This window comes from Lathyrus oleraceus, chromosome 7 (genome assembly GCF_024323335.1).
Source record: "Lathyrus oleraceus cultivar Zhongwan6 chromosome 7, CAAS_Psat_ZW6_1.0, whole genome shotgun sequence".
NCBI lineage: Eukaryota > Viridiplantae > Streptophyta > Magnoliopsida > Fabales > Fabaceae > Lathyrus > Lathyrus oleraceus.
In genome coordinates, this window is record NC_066585.1 from 240,356,255 (window position 1) to 240,379,918 (window position 23,664).

The 23,664-nt window shown below is 40.3% G+C and overlaps 1 protein-coding gene across 1 annotated transcript; it reads left to right on the forward strand.

Annotated features, from left to right (window-relative positions):
- The first annotated feature begins 20,301 nt into the window (after nucleotides 1–20,301).
- Nucleotides 20,302–21,120, forward strand: LOC127108186 (uncharacterized). The gene is made up of 2 exons (XM_051045613.1): nucleotides 20,302–20,508; nucleotides 20,763–21,120. Exons 1-2 carry the CDS (start codon nucleotides 20,437–20,439, stop codon nucleotides 21,066–21,068), a joined length of 378 nt encoding a protein of 125 aa, XP_050901570.1. The 5' UTR covers nucleotides 20,302–20,436; the 3' UTR covers nucleotides 21,069–21,120.
- The last annotated feature ends 2,544 nt before the right edge of the window (nucleotides 21,121–23,664 follow it).

Genomic DNA, 23,664 nt, shown 5'->3' on the forward strand with positions numbered 1-23,664 from the left:
TCAACATGCATGAAGCGTATCCAACTCTCTCCCACCTCCAAATCCATAAAATCAAGCACAGTTGACTACAGTCGACTTTTCAACTGATAGATGAATTTGGCAATGCACTGATCAATTTGAGCCCCAATCTTCTGATGAAATGACTCAATGGTGAAACCCTAGCCTCAATAAGCTCAATACAATCATGAAATGATCCCCATATCCATTATAGACCCCATCTCCTTGCTATGCCCTGATTGGCCCAATGCAACTGATTAGGGTTGACCAGTGGTCAAAACCCTAATCTCAAGGTATCTGATCAATCTCTTACACCTCTTGGATGATATCAAAACCCTGACAATGATGATGTATCACCTCAACCAAGATGTAGCTCAATCTCCTTGAGAATCAAAACCCTAATTTGAAGCACCATATCCTCAAATGATTAGTGATCCAATCCAATGAAACCCTAGCTTGCACATAACCTCTCCATCTTCTGATCAAGACTTAGGAGGATGACTTGCACAATGTGACCACATGATATGCAACATGCAATGCCTAATGTCCTAAAATGATATGCAAATATGTTAAGCCAGTCCCAAGAGAGGAGGGCAAATTTTGAGGTGTTACAGCTGCCCCTATTCAATCCACTGTGAACCTGTCGATATGAATAGCCTCGGCTTTCAGATGATCAGGATGAAGAGTGATTGAATACCAAGAACAGACGAACAATTTGCACTCTGATGGGAAAATAATTAACAATGCCTGTCAGAATCGGCAAAGAACACAATCTTGGAAGAAACATCCGTCTGGAACGGAGAAAGTCGGCCTGATCACCGAAACAACAACATCAACCTGGATACCAAAATAAATGGTAACGCAGGGATAACCATGGCCTGAACACCACTCGTTGGTCTGGATACTGAGCATCGGAACATGAGAGTATTGACATCGGTCTGAACACCGGGAAAACTGGCCTGAATACCACTTCGGTCTGAACACCGGAAAACTGTCTTGAATACCACTTCGGTCTGAACACCGGAAAACTGGCCTGAATACCACTTCGGTCTGAACACCGGAAAACTGGCCTGAATACCATAAGCTACATCGATCTAATTGTCGGCAGCTTCTTCGATCTGAAAATCGGAAAATCGGCCTGAACGCCACTTCGGTCTGGATACCGCCTCAGTCTGAACACCGGAAAAAAGTACTTCGACCTGATCGTCGGAAACTTCTTCGATCTGAAAATCGGAAAATCGGCCTGAACGCCACCTCGGTCTAGATACCGCCTCGGTCTGAACACCGGAAAACTGGCCTGAATACCACTTCGGTCTGAACACCGGAAAACTGGCCTGAATACCACTTCGGTCTGAACACCGGAAAACTGGCCTGAATGCCATAAGCTACATCGATCTAATTGTCGGCAGCTTCTTCGATCTGAAAATCGGAAAATCGGCCTGAACGCCACTTCGGTCTGGATACCGCCTCGGTCTGAACACCGGAAAAAAGTACTTCGACCTGATCGTCGGAAACTTCTTCGATCTGAAAATCGGAAAATCGGCCTGAACGCCACTTCGGTCTGGATACCGCCTCGGTCTGAACACTGGAAAACTGGCCTGAATACCACTTCGGTCTGAACACCGGAAAACTGGCCTGAATACCACTTCGGTCTGGATACCGCCTCGGTCTGAACACCGGAATAAGTACTTCGACCTGATCGTCGGAAACTTCTTCGATCTGAAAATCGGAAAGTTGGCCTGAACGCCACTTCGGTCTGGATACCGCCTCGGTCTGAACACCGGAAAACCGGCCTGAATGCCATTTCGGTCTGGATACCGGAAAATTCTTCATACCTATCAGTATCGGCGAAGATAACAAAACAATGATAAGTGAACCGGCACACATGCCACAGGCTCATGCTGGGAAAAACAACCCACAAACCGGCTGTTCTTTCCTTCAACCCTAGCCAACGAACACTTTGCGTTTTAGCTGGGGGTTATTCTCTCTTGTTTTTTCTTTTCGGACCCCAAAACTTTCTTTGATTAACATTCCCATCTCTGCTTGACAGAAACTTCGATTCAAAATCACGATGCCAAAACTCTTCAGAGTAACACCTTCACCTTTGGGCAAAACCACTTCTCAAACGATAACCACGGCTTGAGACTAGCTTATGCTTGCAATACGATGCATGATTGATTTTTTCTGCGTAATGCTCCATAATCATGGAAATGCTACGCGCTTTATTATTTTTCTATGCAACATGCTATGCTATTTTTTCATGATGAATGTATAAAAAGTGTCCCTCCTCAAGGGACTCTTCTGGGGAGCACGAGACACTCTGCTGAGGAACTCCACCAATACTCCAATTCCACCCTGCTGGGGAATAGCACCACTGTTGCTAGGGATAAGGCAACCCTTACTGGGGAAGAACCTCCTTTGCACCCAATCCGCTCGAGAAACTGCTGGGGATAAGAACCACCAACACTCTGTGGGGATACAACAAACTTCGACTTGCTGAGGATATCAATCCCGAACCTGCTTTGGGGAAACCTCACAGATACCTGACGACTTCACTGGGGAAATGCTCACAGATACTCTGCTGGGAAACAGCAACCTCCAGGCCTGGCAACTGGGGAAGCATCGATCTGACACCTGCTGGGGATAACTATCCTGACCCTGCTAGGGAAGCGAATGCCACTCCGCTGGGGACAACCCATGCATTCCATAGGTAGAATCAACTCAGCTGGGGATGCATATATCAGTCTGCTACGGAAACTCATCTAATCCACTGGTAGGATGAACACTGCTGGAGATATATTTCATTGAAACCCGCTCCACTCGGGGAATAGCAACCTTCGGGCCTGGCTGCTGAGGAAACACCGTTTTAAACCTGCCGGGGATAACCACCTCGACTCGGCTAAGGGATCCATAGACCTTGGATCTGCTAGGGAGTTGGTCCTCTAATTCTGCTTGGGGACCTCGCTGGGGAAATGAGAAAAGTTGGTACAGAACACCCGTCGACCTGTCGAACCATGGTATCCACCCCCCAATCTCGTATCAGCTTTCCACTTTTGAGAACTCCCAGACTCATCTAGACCTTTTCTGCTCCATCATCTTGTACTCCCAATCGCTCCGCGCTCGACGGAAAGCGTACTCCTGGGATTTATACATACTTTTCAATCTTCCGACTTTGAAGAGTCTTCTTGATTAATTCCAAAGGTCGTCGGACGTCTCTCGTCCTCTTTCTCATCGCTTCTCTACCCATTCATTCGTCCCTGATTGGACCCTGCGGGGAATTTCTACAGACTTTCCAATCTTCCGATTTTGAAGAGTCTTCTTGATTAATTCCAAAGGTCGTCGTATGTCTCAACGTCTCTTCGTCATCCCTTCATATTCATTCGTCCTTGATTGGACTCCATGGGGATTTGTTTTTGTCAACAGCTTCCACATCACCACCTGCAAGTGAGTGAAAAAATATCTAACAGTTCCTGCAAAACAAATCGTTAGATAAAACCGTGCCCCAGGCGTGTCAAGATTTCAACACTTGGGTCACCCAACCTTCCGAATAAGATTTCAAGCTTTCAATCTTATAAACATCCATTGGAAGGGACCTGTATGTCTTAAAATGCAAGATTCTTTATCAAAAATATCTGGATGTTTTTGCAATCAAAGCGGTAATGAAAAACAAAAACAAAAATTATTTGACTGAATATGCATTTTATTGATTGAAAAGTGTGTGGCTCAAATTGAGCAATACAAAGGAAACAATTCCTGAAAAGAGGTAATCGCGCAAAAAAGGAAAAATCTATCCTAATGGCAATGTGAAACCCGCAATCTCATCGAGTTCCAACTCGGTTACACCCCATATGTCCTCAGACTCTCCGTTTTTTCTGCCTTCTGAATAAGACGTTTCTGATTGATCCCTACCGGGTATTATCCATGATGCTTTAACCAAAGCGCAAACGATCATGCTAGACGTAGTTGTTCGTTTCAATCCCTCTTTTGCCTGGACCGCCCTTTCGGGTTTTCAGTCCACCGGGATACCCATTTTTGCCCAAGTCGCCTTCTCAGGTTTTCGACTTGCCGGGTGTACAGTTTTTCTCTTTTTATCCCTAATTTTTGCCCGAACCTTTCTTTCTGTTTTTTGGTTCGCCGGGATGCCCATTTCTGCCTGGACTATTTTATTCTTTTCGTCCAGCGGGTCTCTTTACACGAAGTATTTTTAAACTGCGTCCGCATTCACAGGGGATGGAAAATCCTCGCCATCCATGGTCGTTAACAACAAGGCTCCGCCAGAGAAAACCTTCTTGACCACGAATGGACCTTCATAATTGGGTGTCCATTTGCCCCTTCGATCGTTTTGAGGAGGAAGGATCCTTTTCAGCACCATATCACCTACGTGATATACCCGAGGTCGTACCTTTCTGTCAAAAGCACGCTTCATCCATTGCTGGTATAACTGCCCATGACAGATGGCTGCTAGCCTCTTTTCCTCTATCAGGCTCAACTCTTCGTACCGGGTCCTCACCCATTCAGCCTCTTGTAATGTTACGTCCATCAGGACTCTCAAAGAGGGAATCTGAACCTCAATTGGTAGCACAGCTTCCATTCCATATACCAACAAGAAAGGAGTTGCCCCAGTGGATGTGCGCACCGACGTTCGATACCCGGGCTATAAGCTTCGTACTCAGTCACCACTGTGGGCGCATCCAAATGTTATCCAGGCAACAAAAGGAATGCAAGATCCTGTTGGCGTAACCAAAGCAGTACTCGTCCATATTAACCCCATTAGACATCAAAACCCGTTCGGATTCAGGGTCAGGCCCCTCCTCCGGGATCGGTTACTCTCAATCTTTCGATCAGAGCACCTCGAGATGTCCTCATCAGGGAATTCAAACTTCATCGGTTGATAATTCTCCACGGGTTGTTGGGCGAGGTAATCAGACAATACACTCCCCTTGATTGCTTTCTGAGAGGTATATCGAATATCTTATTCAATCAAAATCATTGGCCCTTTCGCAACCCGTCCGGTCATTGCTGGCTCTTCAAAAATCTACCTGATCAGATCCATCTCGAAATCCACAAAGTGGTATGAACCAGCATATAATGTCTCAGTCGGCGAGCAGCCTATGCCAAAGTACAACAAGTTTTTTCGAGCAGTGAATGTATTGTTTCACAGTCGGTAAACTTTTTGCTTAGGTAAATTGCATGCTCTTTTCGACAAGACTTGTCATGCTGACCCAATACACCTCGTAGACCCCTCGAAGGCCGTCAAGTACAGAATTGATGGTCCTCCCTCCACAGGGAGACGTCAGAATCAGAGGTTCCTGCAAAATTTTTTATTTTTTCCATGCCCCTCGGCAACCATTATTTCGCCTGACCGTTTGATCTCTTTTTTGTTCAACAGCTTGAGTATAGGTTCACACGTGGCCGTTAGAGGAGATGTGAACCATGACATGTAGTTCAATCTACCTAATAGACTACGGACCTCTTTTTCTGCTTTCGGTTCAGGCATTTCTGTTATTGCTTTTTTTTTTTTTTTTTTTTTTTTTAAGCAGGATCAACCTTGATTCCTCTTTTCCAATGAACCCCAGCATCTTACCGGACCGCACTCTGATAGTGCACTCATTCGAATTCAACCTCAGTTTGAATTGTCTCAACCGGTCAAACGACTTGCCCCGGTCTGCCAGATGCCCCTCTTCTGTTTGGGACTTTGCTAACATGTCATCAACATAGCATTCAATTTCATGATGAATCCTATCATGAAACAAAGTCACCATGGCTCTCTGATAAGTAGCACCGGCGTTCTGCTTCTCTAGAGGACAGTCCTCTCTCCATGGTAGCTTGCGCGCAACGACACCGATATCCGACCCTGGCATATCCTGACACGACCAGGTGAAGGTATCCACATGCTCTTTCAACAGGGCTACCATTCTGCTCTCGACTCGCCTCTGAAGCGGCTCCAACTTTCATTTCTCTTCTGACCTCGGCGGTGCCTGGAATATCATTCTTAACCCGCTCCTCATGCGACTGAATCACCTTCTCCTCTTGTTTCAACAACCTGGTTAATCTTCCAACAGATCACAATCTTCTTCGCCTTCTTCTTCGGCATGATAGATCGGATTATCGAAGTCATACAGAGGTGTAACCAAATTGTTATCAATGAGATCTGGAGAATTATTTTTGAATTCGGAACGAGACAAATCAAAAAAAGAGAAAAATGAAAATAAACATTGCCACTTTTATTTGTTTTTAAACTGCAAAAATAAATGAAAAACAGGGAACACCGCTTTTAACTGAAAAACATCCATTTATTAATAATGCAGAAATGTTGCAAAATGAAACATGAGGTGGCCCTTACAATGGACCATTACGTGTCGGGCAACACGTATGGCTTTCATGCAGATAAAATCAAAACAGAAATCATTACTCTTCTGGACGAGTGACAGTGCTGATCTGTTAGGCCTTCCAGTTTCCTGGTACACACGGCTTTATCCAACCATCAAACTTGCAGTTACTGTCTTTCTCTTCCCCCATTGCACAGGTGTAATTTGTATCTTCAGTAATTGCACTCACCACTGCCTGACCATGCGCCGGCATGGGATTAGCATTAACATTCGGTGATGGCGCAAAATTGATAGCCTTGGAGTCTACCAGATCCTGGACAACATTCTTGAATGCTCTACAGCCCTCAATGTTATGCCCTGGCGTCCCAGAATGGAATTCACACTGGGCGTTCTCATCATAGTTAGGAGGCCTCTGATCTGATCTCATCGGAACCATCGTCCTCGGCTGAACCAACCCAAGATCCATCAATTTTTTGAACAGAACAGCATATGTCACGGGCGGCTTATCAAAATGACGATCAATCCCTTTTCCTTTCACCTGATTTCCGGCTCTCTGTTGAGGTGGCTGACGTTGCTGTCGTACTGACGGATTACCAGCAGGGATGGTTACCGCAGCGGTGTGCTGGTAGTAACGATCCCTACCGTGTCCTCTCTGGGCATACACAGCACTTGATTCTCCCTCATTCTTCCTTTGGCCATTTCCGAAGGGCTTCTTCGATCCTGATGACGAAGCATTACCACCCTGGATCTTCCCCATTCTTAGCCAACTTTCAATTCTCTCCCCAGCCACCACAATGTCAGCAAAGTTAGTGACAGGACAACCCACCATTCTTTCAGCAAATGCCCCCTGCAGGGTACCCATGAAGAGATCAGACATCTCTCTGTCCACCAGTGGAGGTTGCACTCTGGCAGCCAACTCCCTCCACCTCTGAGCGTATTCTTTAAACCCCTCGTTATTTTTCTGAGACATACCCTGCAGCTGGGTACGACTCGGAGCCATATCAGCGTTGAACTGATACTGTTTAAAGAAGGCATCGCCAAGATCTTGCCAGCTCTTGATATCAGAAGATTTCAGCTTGGTATACCATTCCAAGGATCCTCCAGACAGACTGTCTTGGAAGAAGTACATCCAAAGCTTTTGATCTGTAGTGTATGCAGAGATCTTGCGGACAAAGGCTTGAAGGTGAGTCTCCGGGCAGGAACTCCCATTATATTTGTCAAATGAGGGTGCTTTAAACTTCTGTGGGATCACAACCCCCTCGACTAGCCCCATATTTGACATGTTGACAACCCCAGGAGTGGCATAGCTTTCAAGAGCTCTGATCTTTTCTGCCAGCAATTGTATCTCCTTGTTCTGTGGCTGGACACCGTACTGACCGAACGGTTCGTTGTGCATAGAAAACTGATCAGCCTCCCTGTCTTCCTCTCTGTCATCATCAACCCCAAAGAATGGAGGAAACAGGCTATCCTTCAGATTAGGACCCATTGGACCAGGTTGACCCCCTGTAGCAGTGCCAAAACCACCAGCATTATCATTTACCATACCCACAGTTGCTCTTTTTCCACCGTCTCTGGATCCACCAAGCCCCTGGTTGGAGACACCATCCAGGTTTACACCACTATTAGCCGCTGAAGCCCGCTCGAGCTTCTCAACTTTGTCAGCCAAAGCTTTCTGACCAACTGCAAAACCCTGCATGATGTTGATCAGCTCAGTCATCTTGTCCTTCAGCTCGAGGATATCTGTGTTTGGGAGATCCATTAGTCTGGGAGTATTGCGTCTGGTGAAGTATCTGTGAGGACGGGTTGAGTGCAAGGGTACAACTCTACGAGCGCGAGCAATGGTTCCTGAAACAGTCAAGCACGTTAGAACCCGACACCTACAAAACAACAAACAGGTTAATATGCATGAATGCACCGTCTATCCATATGAGGAAGATTCTGTCCTTTGATTCTGGTTTCATCGAGACAGATAATATTTTGACAATAACATTCTGACATCCGAATGTCTCTCAACCAGATTCTCAATCCATAATACTCCCCACATGGCTAGACGTAGGTTTGATGCAGATGAATGCAAACCGAGAATGATGCAGATGTATGATTGCAATGCATTGCCATCCTCCAAGTCATCTGATCATCTGTAGCTCTGAAGCCTGATCTCTGAACTGATCACAACCATCTGAAAGAATATGTAGCCACAAATCCACCTCAAGGGTTCCGAAATAAACGGAAGATACATCACCATCACCATCATCATCACCAAACAATCTCTGATCAGATACCCATAACCTCTGAATCGGCCCGGGGAGTCCTGAAATAAACGGATCCCCACTGATAAATAACTCGGACAGCACCCCGGCGTCTCTGAAATAAATGACCATAAATCCGACTTATAAATACGACTCTGATTCACGGAACCATTAGTCACCATCAAAGTCACCATCTGAACATGCATCTGAAAGAATCACCCTCCCCTCACAGGTAAATTCTAATCAGGTCATCCTAAGGCGGATAATAGTCTCGACGATTGGGCAGAGATACTCAATGGGTTTGCCCTTTCGGGTGTGCCATTGTAGCTCCCTTAAGACCGTCTAAACCAAAGATCCGGGAAATGATCGGTCACCAGAGTCAATAGTTCAAAAGAGGTAACCCAACCAAAGTGGAAAACCCCACTGAGGAGGAGCACTCTCAGATGAACCTCGTCCGGCTTGTGGTATGTCACGTCGCAACAGCATGCCCAACCGACATGTGAGGAACGTGAGACCACACTAATCCTAGGTGTATACTCAGGCCTGGGTTTTAGCCCCACTCAGAACACCCACCCCAAAACAGAGAAACCACCTACACAGAGGACGGCAACAACATGATAGTATGATGCATGCAAATATTTATGCAAATATATATGGTCAGAATAATAAATGCAATAAATAACACAACACAAGCAACCTAAACTAATCCTAGCACGCTAGGAGAGACTCGCTTAGGGAAGATGGACCAGCACAGGTCAACATCTATCAGTATCCCCAGTAGAGTCGCCAGCTGTCGCATCCGCGAAAAACAACCGGCGGGCTGAAACAAAAAAACAACACAGAGCCGCCACTGCGCGTTATTTATCCCAAAATAGGGAAAGGAAACACTCAGAGAAACCTGGACAAAGCATGGTCTCGCGACCAAAGAGAAAGGGTAAGGGAGTCGGTTACGCAAGGGGAAGGTATTAGCACCCCTCACGTCCGTCGTACTCGACGGGATCCACGCTCGAAGAAAAGAAAAGGTTGCTAAAACATCACACACACACACACCGAAGACAACACAGGTGGGGTTAAGAGAAAGAGAGCTCGATAGGACGTCGCATCCTATGCCTACGTATCTCGTCTGGAACGAGAATCAGAGCTGCCGTAGTTCGGCTCACGCACGCCAAACAAGACACACACACCCACAGGCAAACCTGGAACCCGAATGCCAATCGCTGGACTTACATCGGCTTCCGAACCAAACAAACACAATCAGGATACGTACAGCCAATCGCTGGGCTTACGTCCATATCCTGACACACAAGCAGATAACAAGCAAACACACACAAAAAGAAAAAAAGTGCCCGGAGAGACCTCGCACGGTCTCCTGCCTACATACCTCGTCTGGAACGAGGATCAGGGCGATGTAGTTCCCCTGAAAGGGAAAGAAATTCTAGCCAGAAACCAAGGGGAGACACACTACCAGGGAGCTGTACTCGAGCCTAGTGTTATCATGCATCATTGCCCTATGTTGTGGTTTCTACCTACTTGCACAACAGCAAGCTAATCCTATCCAGGAAGAAAGCAAGCATGCAAGCGTCAATCAAAATAAAACAGACATTTCACATAGCACACACTATATCCAGTCAAGTGAGGCTCAAACAAAGGGTTTGACTGCCGAAGCAAGTCATATGTACAAGGTAGAGTTAGCTCTTAACCTTGCCATTGAGAGGCTAAGGTGAGGCTGATGAAAGGTGAGTGAAGATTAGACTTCACAGCTCTTATCCCTGATCAGGGAGAGCTTCAAACAAAGGAGCGTGGGTCCAGAATGGAGGGACCCTTCTACGCTCAAGACTCTGACACAACTGTACAAAGTACAAGATCTTGGGTTAATGTCCCAATGCGTCAACACGGTGGTGTGAGCAGAGGGACGACTCAACAGAATAGCGGGGGATAGATTGCATATCCCTTGGGTTCCGCCAATTGCCTCATAGAGGTCTTTACCTGCTTGGCACAAAAGTAAACAATCACAGACATCGCCTCTTAAGGAGGACTTCAGACAGTTGCCTGGCTAAATAACAAGCCAGGTCTTCCAGACTACATGGAGACAAGAGAGTCTACCTCAATTGGTTTAAAAACCAAGCAGCAGCAAACAAGTTCTTAAAGAACTAAAGCGACTTAATGTACCTGAAATCAATCAAGTATCATCAGTACTCAGACAAATCAACAGTAAACAACAAAAGTCAATCTATACAGACAACACAAGTTAATGCACATAAGTGCAAGCCATGAGCCCAAGCTCAAGCATCAAACCCTACAACACAAAACCAATGTTAGTTTACAACATCAAACAATCTCAATTTACTCAACTTGCACTTTTTCCCTTAAGCCTTTTGCATTTCAACCTGAAAATCCAAACCAAATGTGAGAAACTAGACCACTAGGCCAAGCCTAGGGTCCAAAGGGGATAAAAAATCCTAAACAGCAAGTGAAATTTATCCAAAGTCATATTCAAACAAATTAAAAGCAAATGCAATTGGTCCCATGCTCATATCCTTCACCATTATCATTTTATGCACAAAATAGCATCCAACATTCAATTTGCACCTTCAAATGACCAAACAGAACTATTTCAATCAAAAGCATACCAAAATAATTCAATTAATTCCACAAACATTCACACCTAAACAGGACACATTCAATGTATAGCATGTCAATTTTCAGCTCAATTGGACAAAAGAAAGTAGGTCAATGAAAATCAAGAAGTCCAGACACAATTATACAAGCCAATTCAAGGCATCAACACAAGCATCAAATTCCATAAATCATAAAACAGTGACAACAATTAAGAAATGAATGGGATCAAAACCATGATGTCCTATAATGTGCCTACAATGCTCACACCAAATTTCATCTTCATCCAATACACTATGAGAATTTCACAAATGAATTACCAACATGTGTCACACAATGTCACCAAATGAGCCAACAGAGAAGAAAATTATCAATCAATTAGAAAATGCCATCAACAATTCCAGAAAAATTCTCATGTAATCCTGACATATCAATGATCATCCATACAAAATCTCAGCTCAATTCAACATCTCTAGGCATTTTAAATAAAATCATGAAGTTGACCTAGCTTGGTGTGACACAAATTGTCACACCTCTATTCAAAAAATCATATCTAATCAACCAAGTATCCAAAAATCACAAACTCTACATGAAAATCACCATCAACATGTCCAGAACAAGCACAAAAATTTTCATCTATTTATTTAAAGGTATCATCATTTCATGAAGGATTTGGCAAAACATATGCAAATGTGACACATACAATCAAACCTTAGGCCAATTAAATTTCCACACGTGCAAAAAATTCACAAAAATCATAATCAAATTCTACACATCATCATGAAAACAATGCAAAAAATCTCACAAAATTTGGATGAAAAATGAAGCCTCTATGAATTTTCTAAGATCATGTAATCAAATGAAATAACCAAAGAAAATGAAAATGAAATAATAATTTATTAAATAGGACCAGTGGCAAACTTGTAATACTAACGCGCCTGATCAAAACGACGTAGTTTCGTTCAGGTTACATGGCACGCTCTGATAGGCTGGCTTAGGCGGTAAACAACATTTGAAACAAGGCCATGCGAAATAGAAGATCAAACATGCTTTTCACACGTTCTTCACCAACAGCAAACTCAGAAAATTCCAGAAAAATGAAAACACGCAAATCTCAACCAAAATTAACAAATCATATATCATCGTGACCGTCTCGCAACCTAGATCAAAGATATGTAATTAGCTTAGCCTAATTCTCACTGTAGCGACGGGATCGATCAAGAAAAAAAACGAGCACCAAACTTTAGATCCAAATATCTCATTCAATATTCAACCAAATCACAAACCACAAGTTGCATCGTGTTCTACATCACAAAATCTACAAAAGCCATGTAATGATTGAAGCAATTAGTGAAATCGAGTTCTGACCTTAAAATGACGACAGCGATGAATCCGCGAGCTTCACCATCCAAATTGTGAAAACAGATGAAGATTAATGTCCAGGAAGATGATTGGAATGATTAGGTTAGCTCGGAGATGCTTCAGTTGCAAGATTCATCCATTTGCCATTGTTGTGCAAGCTTGCAACAGTCCTTGTTCTTGAAGGTTCTTCCACTAATTCACCAAAACAGTTGTAGATCAAGGCTCATGGAGCACGAATCAAAAAGAATTATCCAATTTGATGAAGAATTGGTGAAGATTTGATGAAAAATGTTGATGAAGCTCTTGAGAGAATTGTGAGAAAATGGAGGGAAAGTTGTTAGATTTCTTGGAATGTGCAATTGTGATTAACATTCTGTTACAATTAGTAACTTATACTCCACCTTAATCCAATGTACTAATCTCAATTAGCAAAATTTGGAAGAATTAGCATAATGTGATTTTTGAGTGCAAGTCCAAAAATGCCCTTGTCAAATATTGCACCATGACAGCTCATGACAGCTCAAACAACTTCTATTTGGCATTTGGAGAGTGTTGCAAAAAGTCCCATTTCAAAATTCCATGTAATTTGAGATTTGGACCATTTTGCCCTTGGTTTTTAATTAGTGCACTTGAAAATTGACCTTTTGCATTGACCATTTTTGATGAATTTTGATTATGCACCATGAAAGTATATGTGAAATGGAGTTTGCTCATAAAAAGATCATCCATTTTGGCCATTCCATGTGAAAGTTATGCCACTTTGATTATAGGCCTTTTTGGAAAATGAATGGGCCATATCTTGCCAACCACACATGAGAATTTCAAGTTCTTGGACTTTTTGGAAAGGTGAGAACAAGATCTACAACTTTCATGTTGAACAAATTTTCATTTGAAGCTTTTTTGGACATGTAATTTGGTGGTGAAAAACCTTCCATTTTTGGAAACTTTCATTACAAGTCACTTTCCATTTTTGGCAATTTTTTGTCTGACTTTATTTTCTTCATTCTTGAGCTTTGACATATCAAATGAAACTTATTTCAACATGCATGAAGCGTATCCAACTCTCTCCCACCTCCAAATCCATAAAATCAAGCACAGTTGACCACAGTCGACTTTTCAACTGATAGATGAATTTGGCAATGCACTGATCAATCTGAGCCCCAATCTTCTGATGAAATGACTCAATGGTGAAACCCTAGCCTCAATAAGCTCAATACAATCATGAAATGATCCCCATATCCATTGTAGACCCCATCTCCTTGCTATGCCCTGATTGGCCCAATGCAACTGATTAGGGTTGACCAGTGGTCAAAACCCTAATCTCAAGGTATCTGATCAATCTCTTACACCTCTTGGATGATATCAAAACCCTGACAATGATGATGTATCACCTCAACCAAGATATAGCTCAATCTCCTTGAGAATCAAAACCCTAATTTGAACCACCATATCCTCAGATGATTAGTGATCCAATCCAATGAAACCCTAGCTTGCACATAACCTCTCCATCTTCTGATCAAGACTTAGGAGGATGACTTGCACAATGTGACCACATGATATGCAACATGCAATGCCTAATGTCCTAAAATGATATGCAAATATGTTAAGCCAGTCCCAAGAGAGGAGGGCAAATTTTGAGGTGTTACACCCCTACCTGGCAAATACCTTTAAAAAACACAATATACCAGCATAGCACAATAAAAAGGAGACAAAACAAGCTGAAATGTCATGTGCATCGAGTCAGAAACGTGATGTGCTTCATGGTTATCAAACTCCCTCATACTTGAACCATTACTTGTCCTCAAGCAAGCTGCTAGCATATATAAATTTTTTGTAAATGCAACATTTTAGTATAAATACTTAAAGAAACCATAGCACTCAAATACTCATACGTGGCTACAAAATCCGCAAGGATATTGTGAAAATGTAATTCAACATTTTGTGGTTAAAAAGATTCCTCATATGCAAACCAATATGAATCATGCCATTATGCCTAAACCTAACTCACTCATCTCTTTTTCATCCTTTTTCATTATGGCGCAATCACATTAAGCTCATTATCCTTTCACACACATTGTAGGAAAATCTGTTTATGACTATGATCTGGTTTTATCAATTTGTGCACTTTGGTTTTATTCATTAATTAATTGCAGGATAAGATATTGTTGGGCAAAATGATCGTGTGAGGGTCACCTAACTTAGACGAAACATTCCCATTTTATTCATTTATTCTTTAAGTTCATGATCATTCACTTATTTGCATCAACTTCCCTATGTAGTGTATGCTTTAGGGTGGTGGTGACTGCTTAGATAAACTACTCAAGGATTATTAGAAAAAAAGAACTCAAGGTTATGGCATAGTAGGTATTCGAATTGATCTCCATATTTTGGAGGCTTGAGGTGTTAGGATGATACCGATTTCGCAACAACTTTCCCAAGTCTTCTCAATCTAGCCTCTACTTCATTTGTAGCCTATATATTTTCTAATCATGCTACTGATTTCAAGTCTTAAAACAATTGGTAGGGCTCAAGAAACCGGGAGATTCAATGATCAATAAGAAACCATGCATAAAGGCTCGACATCACATGCATTGACTCAACTAATAATTCAAATAGCAATTAAACTAGAAAGCGATAAAATCCTAATTAACATGAATAAACTAGAAAACGGTAAATCTAACTAGAAACCAATAAAAGGAAAACAATAAAGTTCCTCCCTTGCACTTAAACCGAAAGTTGTCCTCAATGTTTCGATAAAAATGGGAAAAGGAAAAGAAGGACTTGAATGATAGAGATCAATTCATCCACGACCTCGGCCTCTCCCCCTAGGCGGTCCGTAGTGAGAAGGTGGGGAAGGAATACCCATACCACGCATATAGTGTAGCATATCATCAATCATATCATCACAGTAATTCTAGTTTTGAATCTCTTTGGAATCCCTTTCTTCTAGCCCCACCATCAACCTTTGCAGATGGCCTATGAGGCTCAATATCATGCTCTGGTTCTACCCCTAAGAGTCTTGTAAGTGCCCTTGCAGCTGTTGGATCTGCTCTGCCATGACAGTCAGTGATGTTTGTATCTGTTGGATGTGATCCGTCATGGTGGTATGTGATGCCCTCATGTGACGCATACACCCCATCAGGGAACCCTATGTTTCATGTATCAGATGCATATTGTCTAACATGTCATTTTGCTAGCATCTGACTCATCTTCTCTACCATATCTATTTTTCGTGTCTGCATCTAATGCATATCCTGCATCATATCTATTTGTTGGAAATGCATGGCAGAGATTAGGTTTTCACGCTCAGTATCACTGGAGTTTCAGGAACGCACCTCGTGAAGCACATCATCAAGTGTAATATGTGTGGCCTCGGTAGTAGTACCTACAAAAGTGTCAAAAAAATATGGTATGGTTTATGCAGGTGAAATAAGAATATGGGGTGAATGATGTAGGGGTTGTTCATGCACAGGAGATCCTTTCTCTATTTGGTCATACTCTTCATCGGTGTCACCTTCTACATTAACATTTTCAAGAATATCAAAGGGTATCGGTCCGACTTCAGTATCGACATTCAAATTATAAAGCCAATTTTCCATATTTTTCACATTTGTGCGGTTTGGGCATGGAAAAACAACACTTGGGACCTCTCTATTATTAATCATCAAATAGTATTTCCCATTCCTCCTTTTCTAATCAAGCACATGCCCCAGCATGCAAGAATATTAAGGGAAGGTGCGGGTAGAGGTTCAAGTGAAGCAAGTCCTGCTTCTAATCCTATGGTGTATGCTATGGATGTAATCAATCTTTCGAATAGAGATAGGACCTTTTTTTAGTAGTGCACACTACTTGCATATGCACCAGCATAAACGAGGCTGAATTAACCCTTGTTGGTTCAAAAACAATATGAATATAAAACATTTCCTTGGCATTGACCTTTCCATTATTTTCCCAAGCAAAATAGAGTGAGCTAATATTTGGCAATAATATCTTATATTAGGGTTGTAGATATGGGTTATATTATTCCCCTTAAAACTTTCCACAACGATACCTGTCAATTGTTCCAAAAAACTACCAAACTCATGTGCCCACTCCATATCTAAAGGGGTCTCACAAACACAACCCTCACCATGTATGAAATGCAACAGGTCAGCTATATCATTTGGGTTATATTGATACTCTCAGTGAAATTTTTTGAAGCTGAAGGTCCCTACAGTGCTAGCACTCACCAATTGAGTAGTGTACTAAAGAAAGCTTAGGAATTCTAAGGTGAGTGTAACGTAGGTGGGGTATTTTTGTCTAGAAATGTGAGTTAATCCTACCCTACTCATAATTAAATGAACACTATCATATAATCCTAAATTATGTAAACAATAGTCGTTGGTATACCTTGTTGGGACAATCGTTCAGTTAAACAAAGTTTTCGCAATGCTTTCTCTTGATTCGAATCAACTGAAAAATGGTTCAATGCTCAGTTTTTTTTATTTTATCCCACTTCACTTGTTCAGTTGATTCAAATCATGAAATGCTCTTGATTCGAATCTAACTAACGTTTTCAACCATATTTTGTACTTAATCTCGAGAACATATAAAACCTTTTTATCATCACTTCTCATGTAATGAATCAACATATTCATAATCATTTTTATGTGATTCTGTGAAAAATTAATACCCTATATTTTTTAATGTTCAAAGTTCTTGCAACGAAATTCTTATATCTTCAACTTACACTACGCCAAAAACTGGAATAGACAGCGCACCTTAGAGGGCGCTTTATTACAAAAGCGCACTCTAAAGTGAAGAGAAAAATTAAGGAGCGAACAACTGGAATAGACAGCGCACTTTAGAGGGCGCTTTTGTAACAAAGCGCCCTCTAAAGTGAAGCGAAAAAATAATGAGGAAATGGAGGGACACCAATAGAGGACGCGTTTATGAAAGCGCCCTCTAAGGGTACCCTTAGAGGGCGCTTTTAAAAAAGCGCTCTCTAAGTCCATGTACATTTCCAGTTTATAAGGCGCTTTTGGAAAGCCTTAGAGAGCGCTTTTAGAAGCGCCCTCTTAGGCCCCCTTTAGAGGGCGTGTTTTTTACACAAGCGCCCTCTAAGGTCCCCTTTAGTAAACATTAAAATTATAACATATACTGCATGTCTCTTTATTTTCCCTCGCTATATGCTATTTCGTTTACGTAACTGGGTTTTCTCTCTACTGCGATTACTCTCTACTGCGATTACTCTCGTCCTCCGTTCGTTCTCCCTCCCTCACCGTCGTCGTCGCCGTCGCCTTTTTCTGCTGCTGCGTTCACGTTCACTGAGTTATCTGCGTCCACCGTCGCTGTTCACTTTCTTCTCTATCGTTACCGTCACCTTGAAGGTATTTCTCTCAATAGTTTGTATTTTCAGGTGTTTGATTAGGGCATTTTCTAAACCGAGTTTTACATTTTGTGCATTATGTTGATTAATGTTGTTTAGGGCAAACGAGAACTATATGGTGTTCATGAGCACCTTGTTGAAAATCATTTTTTGTTATTTTTTTGTGTATGGTTTTGATCACTGAATGTTGTATGTTGTATGGTTATGTAAGGTTTTTTATTTCTGATTGAAAACTGATGTCATTTGGAGTGTGTTTGAGCTTGTGCTTGGAAGTTTGATGATTATGGATGCAAGTTTGTTCATGTTCCAAACACCATAAGTTTGCATTGGTCTTTTGTATGCAGTAGGTGTGTGTGTGAGTTTGTATTCAGTAATGATGAAAAAAAGAGAGAGTTTAGATTATTGTAACATGAGAGAAATGGAAGGTATATGAATGTGTTTTTTGTGTAGCTTCACGAATATGGTCATTGTCTTACTTGGGTCTTATTGAATCATTTCTATATTACAGATAAAATGGCTAGTAACCAAGACGATACCCATGACGCGAGTGGATCACGTAACAATGTTGAAAATGAAATCAAACGAGGATTGACTGTTATGAAGTCAATCATTCGTGCAAGAGACAAGGGTGAAAAATTCGAAGTACATTGGAGTGCTAAAGACCAACTAATTGAGCCTAACGGTTCAATGTTGGCAAGTTACATTGGTTTCCTTGTTCGACAACATATTCCGATTACATGTGATAATTGGAGAAGTCCAGAATTGAAGGTTGGCAAAGAAAAAATATGGTCCGAGATACAGGTACTTACCATATATTGTTATATGTTTTTTTTGTTGACTATTTGTTTACCATATATTTTTTATAATATTACTTATAATAACACACTCCATGTGTATGTTTTTTAGAGATCCTTTCACATCAATGAAAGCCGGCAAAAATATTGTATTCAATTGGCCGGAAAAAGACTCTGAGGATTTCGATCCTTTTTGTCCAACAAATTTCTCAAGGATGAGGAAGGAAAATTTGTTGAAGCAGAACGGCCAATGAAGTATGCGGAGATTATTTCAGCCGAAGAATGGGATAACTTTGTCGCCAAACGAAGAAACGAAAAATTCCATGTAATGTCTATTAATTATGGTATTATACAATTGTTAAGTTACTTGGTTCTGATATGCCTTAAACTTTTTTATCCAGGAAGTAAGCGACAAAAATCGGAAAAGGGCATCAAAACCCGCGTATCCGTACAAAAAAAGGCGTACGGGATATGCACGGTTACAACAAAGAATTGTGAGTATATTCAAATGCTATAAGCTTATACATTGTCACAATATGTTATAATTGATGATCTTATAATCTGATTCAATGTGTAGCTAGCCGAGGAGAAAAAAAGTGACGCAACATCTCTTTCGGAGCACGTATTGTGGAAGGCTGCTCGGGTTGGGAAGGATGGGGCTGTCGTTGAAGCGGTTCAAAATGTTTATGACGAATGTGTAAGTATATATAACATTATTTCTTTAATTATATCGAAAATTTTGTTAGACATATAATTCATTTTTAATCTCCTCTAATAATATTTCAGGAGACTTTATCCCAAACCTTACCTTCAACCGAGGTCCAGGATTGCAGGAGCCTACTTAGTCGAGTACTAAATGTTCCTGAGTATTCCGGTCGTGTGAGGGGTAAGGGTTTTGGTGTGACTCCGTCGTCATTTTATAAAAAACCAAAAACAAAAAATCCTACCAACAAAGAGGTGATGGAGACCTTGGCGGAGTTAAGGGCACAAGTACTCGAACTGCAAAAGGAGAATGCAAGGTATAGAGAGGAAAGGCGCGGTTCCGAGGCAAAAGATACTAGTGACCGAGCTAGTATCAATTGTCAACCGAAATTTCCCGAGGTAATTATATATGTTATTATGAAATTAAAATAGCACTTTTTTACTTGACACATATACACGTTAACAATAACATATTTATTATTGGTTTAGGGCATTACACCTTGTCAGCTGTATCTATCGTCACCAACTTATCGCATAGTTGGCAAGGGAAAAGTGCACAACACTTCGGGTGAATTAATTCACCATAATCCCCTCCCGGTGGGATATATGAAAGTTTCGGTTGACCTTGTATTAGATACGGACGCGCTTCTACCATTACCTGACGTTGTTTCAGAGACAACGTTGATGCGAGATGCAGTCGGATCCTTTGTTGGATGGCCGTCAGATCTAATTTTCCCAGATGCCGAGGTATATATGTTCTAAATGATTATGAATATTTAGTATTCACATTTCAATTCAGCTACAATTATGATATTTAATCAATCCTTATTACATGGTAATGTTAGACTCCTACAAGACCCACACATAAAGCTGGTAAAGGGATTTCAAGACGCATCGAGTCGGTTGCATCTCAAAAAGAGGTACAAATATATATACCCATTGAATTATATACGCAACGATTCTGTTGCATCACAAAAAGTCATGATTTAATTTATATGAATTTTTAGGTTCCCGGTCGAATGTTGAAAAAAGCTGGTAAGGATATTCCAACGAAGTCCGGGACAAAAACAAATCCTAAATCTCAAAAAGAGGTACAAATATATATACCCATTGAATTATATACACAACGATTCTGTTGCATCACAAAAAGTCATGATTTAATTTATATGAATTTTTAGGTTCCCGGTCGAATGTTGAAAAAAGCTGGTAAGGATATTCCAACAAAGTCCGAGACAAAAACAAATCCTAAATCTCAAAAAGAGGTACAAATATATATACCCATTGAATTATATACACAACGATTCTGTTGCATCACAAAAAGTCATGATTTAATTTATATTTTTAGGTTCCCGGTCAAATGTTGGACAAAGCTAGTAAGGAAATTCCAACGACGTCCGGGACAAAATCTCAAATTATGATGCGTCTTGAGAAAATGGTGGAAGAGTCAGATATTATGCACGGCGCCATCCGTAGTGTAGATATGGATGAAGGTGTTTTCGGAATTGCTCATTCCGAATTAATTGCAAAGGAGGACATGCAACAACTTTTTGAACACGAAGAATTGGGCATCGCTGTCATTCATACATACATATGGTACTCCGATCAATCTATTATTTACTTAGTTGAACAATTTATTTACACATTTCAATGAGTAGTCTAATGTTTATTATGTTTCTATTTAAGGTATATGTATGACACATTGATGCGGGGAACTGAATTGTGTAACCGATTCAATTTTATTGCTGCTTCCCGTATCAACACAACATTTATAACGAAAAATCCAACATCCGTAATGAATGAACTAGTCGATAGATTCATGGTGGCCGGCGATAATACTACACCCAGTTTGTATTTTTTACCGTTTAATTCTGGCAACGGGTTAGATTTTCTTTCTAATAATTTCATTCTAATCTATGTATATCTTTTACGTAGAAAATTTTCATGCATCTAAATTTTTGTTTTATTTTACAGTGGTCACTGGGTGTTGGTTGCTATGGATCTTTCGAGACTAATGGTGTATTATCTCGATTCGTTACCGGGTAATTGGAGTAAATATCTGAGTATGAAGAAGACGGTTGACGCGTAAGTGAAATTCCCCTAAATATTCGTGTGTATTTGTATATTTAATTATGTCTGTCAGATTGATCTCAATATACGTTTTTATTTTGTTAGGGCAATACTAAAATTTAGATCGAAAAAGAATTATCGTAATAGGAAGGACATTACCTGGGTCAGAGTTCAGGTATATATTAAGTTTCTTATTTTTGCTTATAATAGTGTTTGTTTTTTGCTTATAATAGTGTTTGTAAGAAATTAAATATATATATATATATATATATATATATATATATATATATATATATATATATATATATATATATATATATATATATATATATATATATATATATATATATATATATATATATATATATATATATATATATATATATATATATATATATATTGTTTGTTTTTCTGTGTAGTGTCCTCAGCAAAACAATTCGATCAATTGCGGATTTTTTGTATTGAGATTTATGAGAGATATCATTGCGTTGAATCGTATAGACATCCCAAAAATGGTATGGAATAATAACTTAGGGTTTATTTTAATATTATCGGATATTTCATCTAATTTGTTACTAAATCATGAATATGTTTTATTCTCTTAATTGTAGTACTTTGACGAATACAAATCTTACTCAAGAGCTAATTTGGATGAAATGAAGGATGAATTGTGTCAATTCATTATTGATCATAGAATCATATAGGTTGTAGTTGTTGTACATATATGTATGGAATGTTGTTGTACATGCATATGAATATCAATATATTAATGTTGTATATATGGAGGATTAATGTTGTATATAAATGGATTCATGTTGTATATATCAATGGATTAATGGTGTATAACATTGGATTAAAGGATGAAATCAATATGAATTTTACACTTTTGCAGCATGCGAACAGGTTCCCAATTAAATACCCACTATTTTTCAAACAATTTTTTTTAAAATAACTAACACTTTAGAGGGCGCTTTCTTTAGGAAGCGCCCTCTAAACACTTTACATTGACAACTTTAGAGGGCGCTTTGTCCAGAAAGCGCCCTCTAAGGTGGCCCTTTATGGACCACTCCAGAGGGCGCTTTTTTCTGAAAGCGCACTATAATGTGGCCTTTAAAGGGCCACTTTAGAGAGCGCTTTCTCCAGGAAAACAAAGCGCTGTCTTTACCTATGCTAGCGCCACTTTAGAGGGCGCTTAAAAGCGCTGTTATAGGCCAAAATAAGCGCCCTCTTTTCCCTTATTTGGCGTAGTGTTAAGTTGGATTTCAGATCTTGATAACGAGAGATTTGTAATTGATTGAAGGAGAGGCGCTCTTGAAACTAATAGTTCTTGAATATTTTGTTGAGATTTCCAGGTAGCTTGAAAGATTAAGTTTGGTGTCATTGGTACTGACAAATTCCAATGGAAAGAAGGAGGTTTTTCTCTCCAGATTGCCTTGGTGGTGGTCGTGTGGAAGGCTATGGACAAGGCGAAGTTCTTCTCAAATCTTTAAACAACTCATCCCTCCAAGAATCAGTAGGATTAAGGGGTTGATTGCTACACATGAAGGCTTATAAAAAATTAGTGATATTGGAAGATTCAAGAAGCATTAATCAAGTAAAGATTATGCAAAAGAGTTTGGCATTATGTTGTATACAAGTCAAGATCCTGATATGATATTTTATAATTCTTATATTATTGTAGATTAGTGATTGTATGAACTCTTAAAAAAATTGTCAAATTAAAAGGTACAATGCATGTTCCAATGGGAAACCATTGAAGAGTGCACGTAGGCAAAGCAATGACGAACGCCGAAGCACTATAAATCTCGGTGTCATCTCTCTCTTACTCTTGCATTTAATTTTCATAGGATTTGTATGCTTAGGTATTTCAATTCTAGCGTAGCTTACCATTTATTTAATTGATATCAATTTATTGCATAAGCTTGTGGTTTGTTAGAATTGGTGCCTAATCTAACTGCATTGGTGATTAAATCTAAGAAACAATTGACGTTAGAATTCATTATTATTGAATCATTGTATAATCACATCTTATGAAATATATAATTAAATAAACTGTATACCGTCATGTATCATAAATTGAGGGGGTTTGAAAAATGATTGTTTAAAATAAAATTATTTTTATTATCAGAGCTCAAAAACATTTTAAATAAAACTTTTGAAAATAGCAGCGCAAAATCAAA

Coding starts and splice junctions, on each gene's coding strand:
- LOC127108186 (XM_051045613.1), top strand. CDS start 20,437: ATGTTGAAAAAAGCTGGTAAGGATATTCCAACGAAGTCCGGGACAAAA. Junction 20,509..20,762: donor ATCCTAAATCTCAAAAAGAG/GTACAAATATAT, acceptor TTATATTTTTAG/GTTCCCGGTCAAATGTTGGA.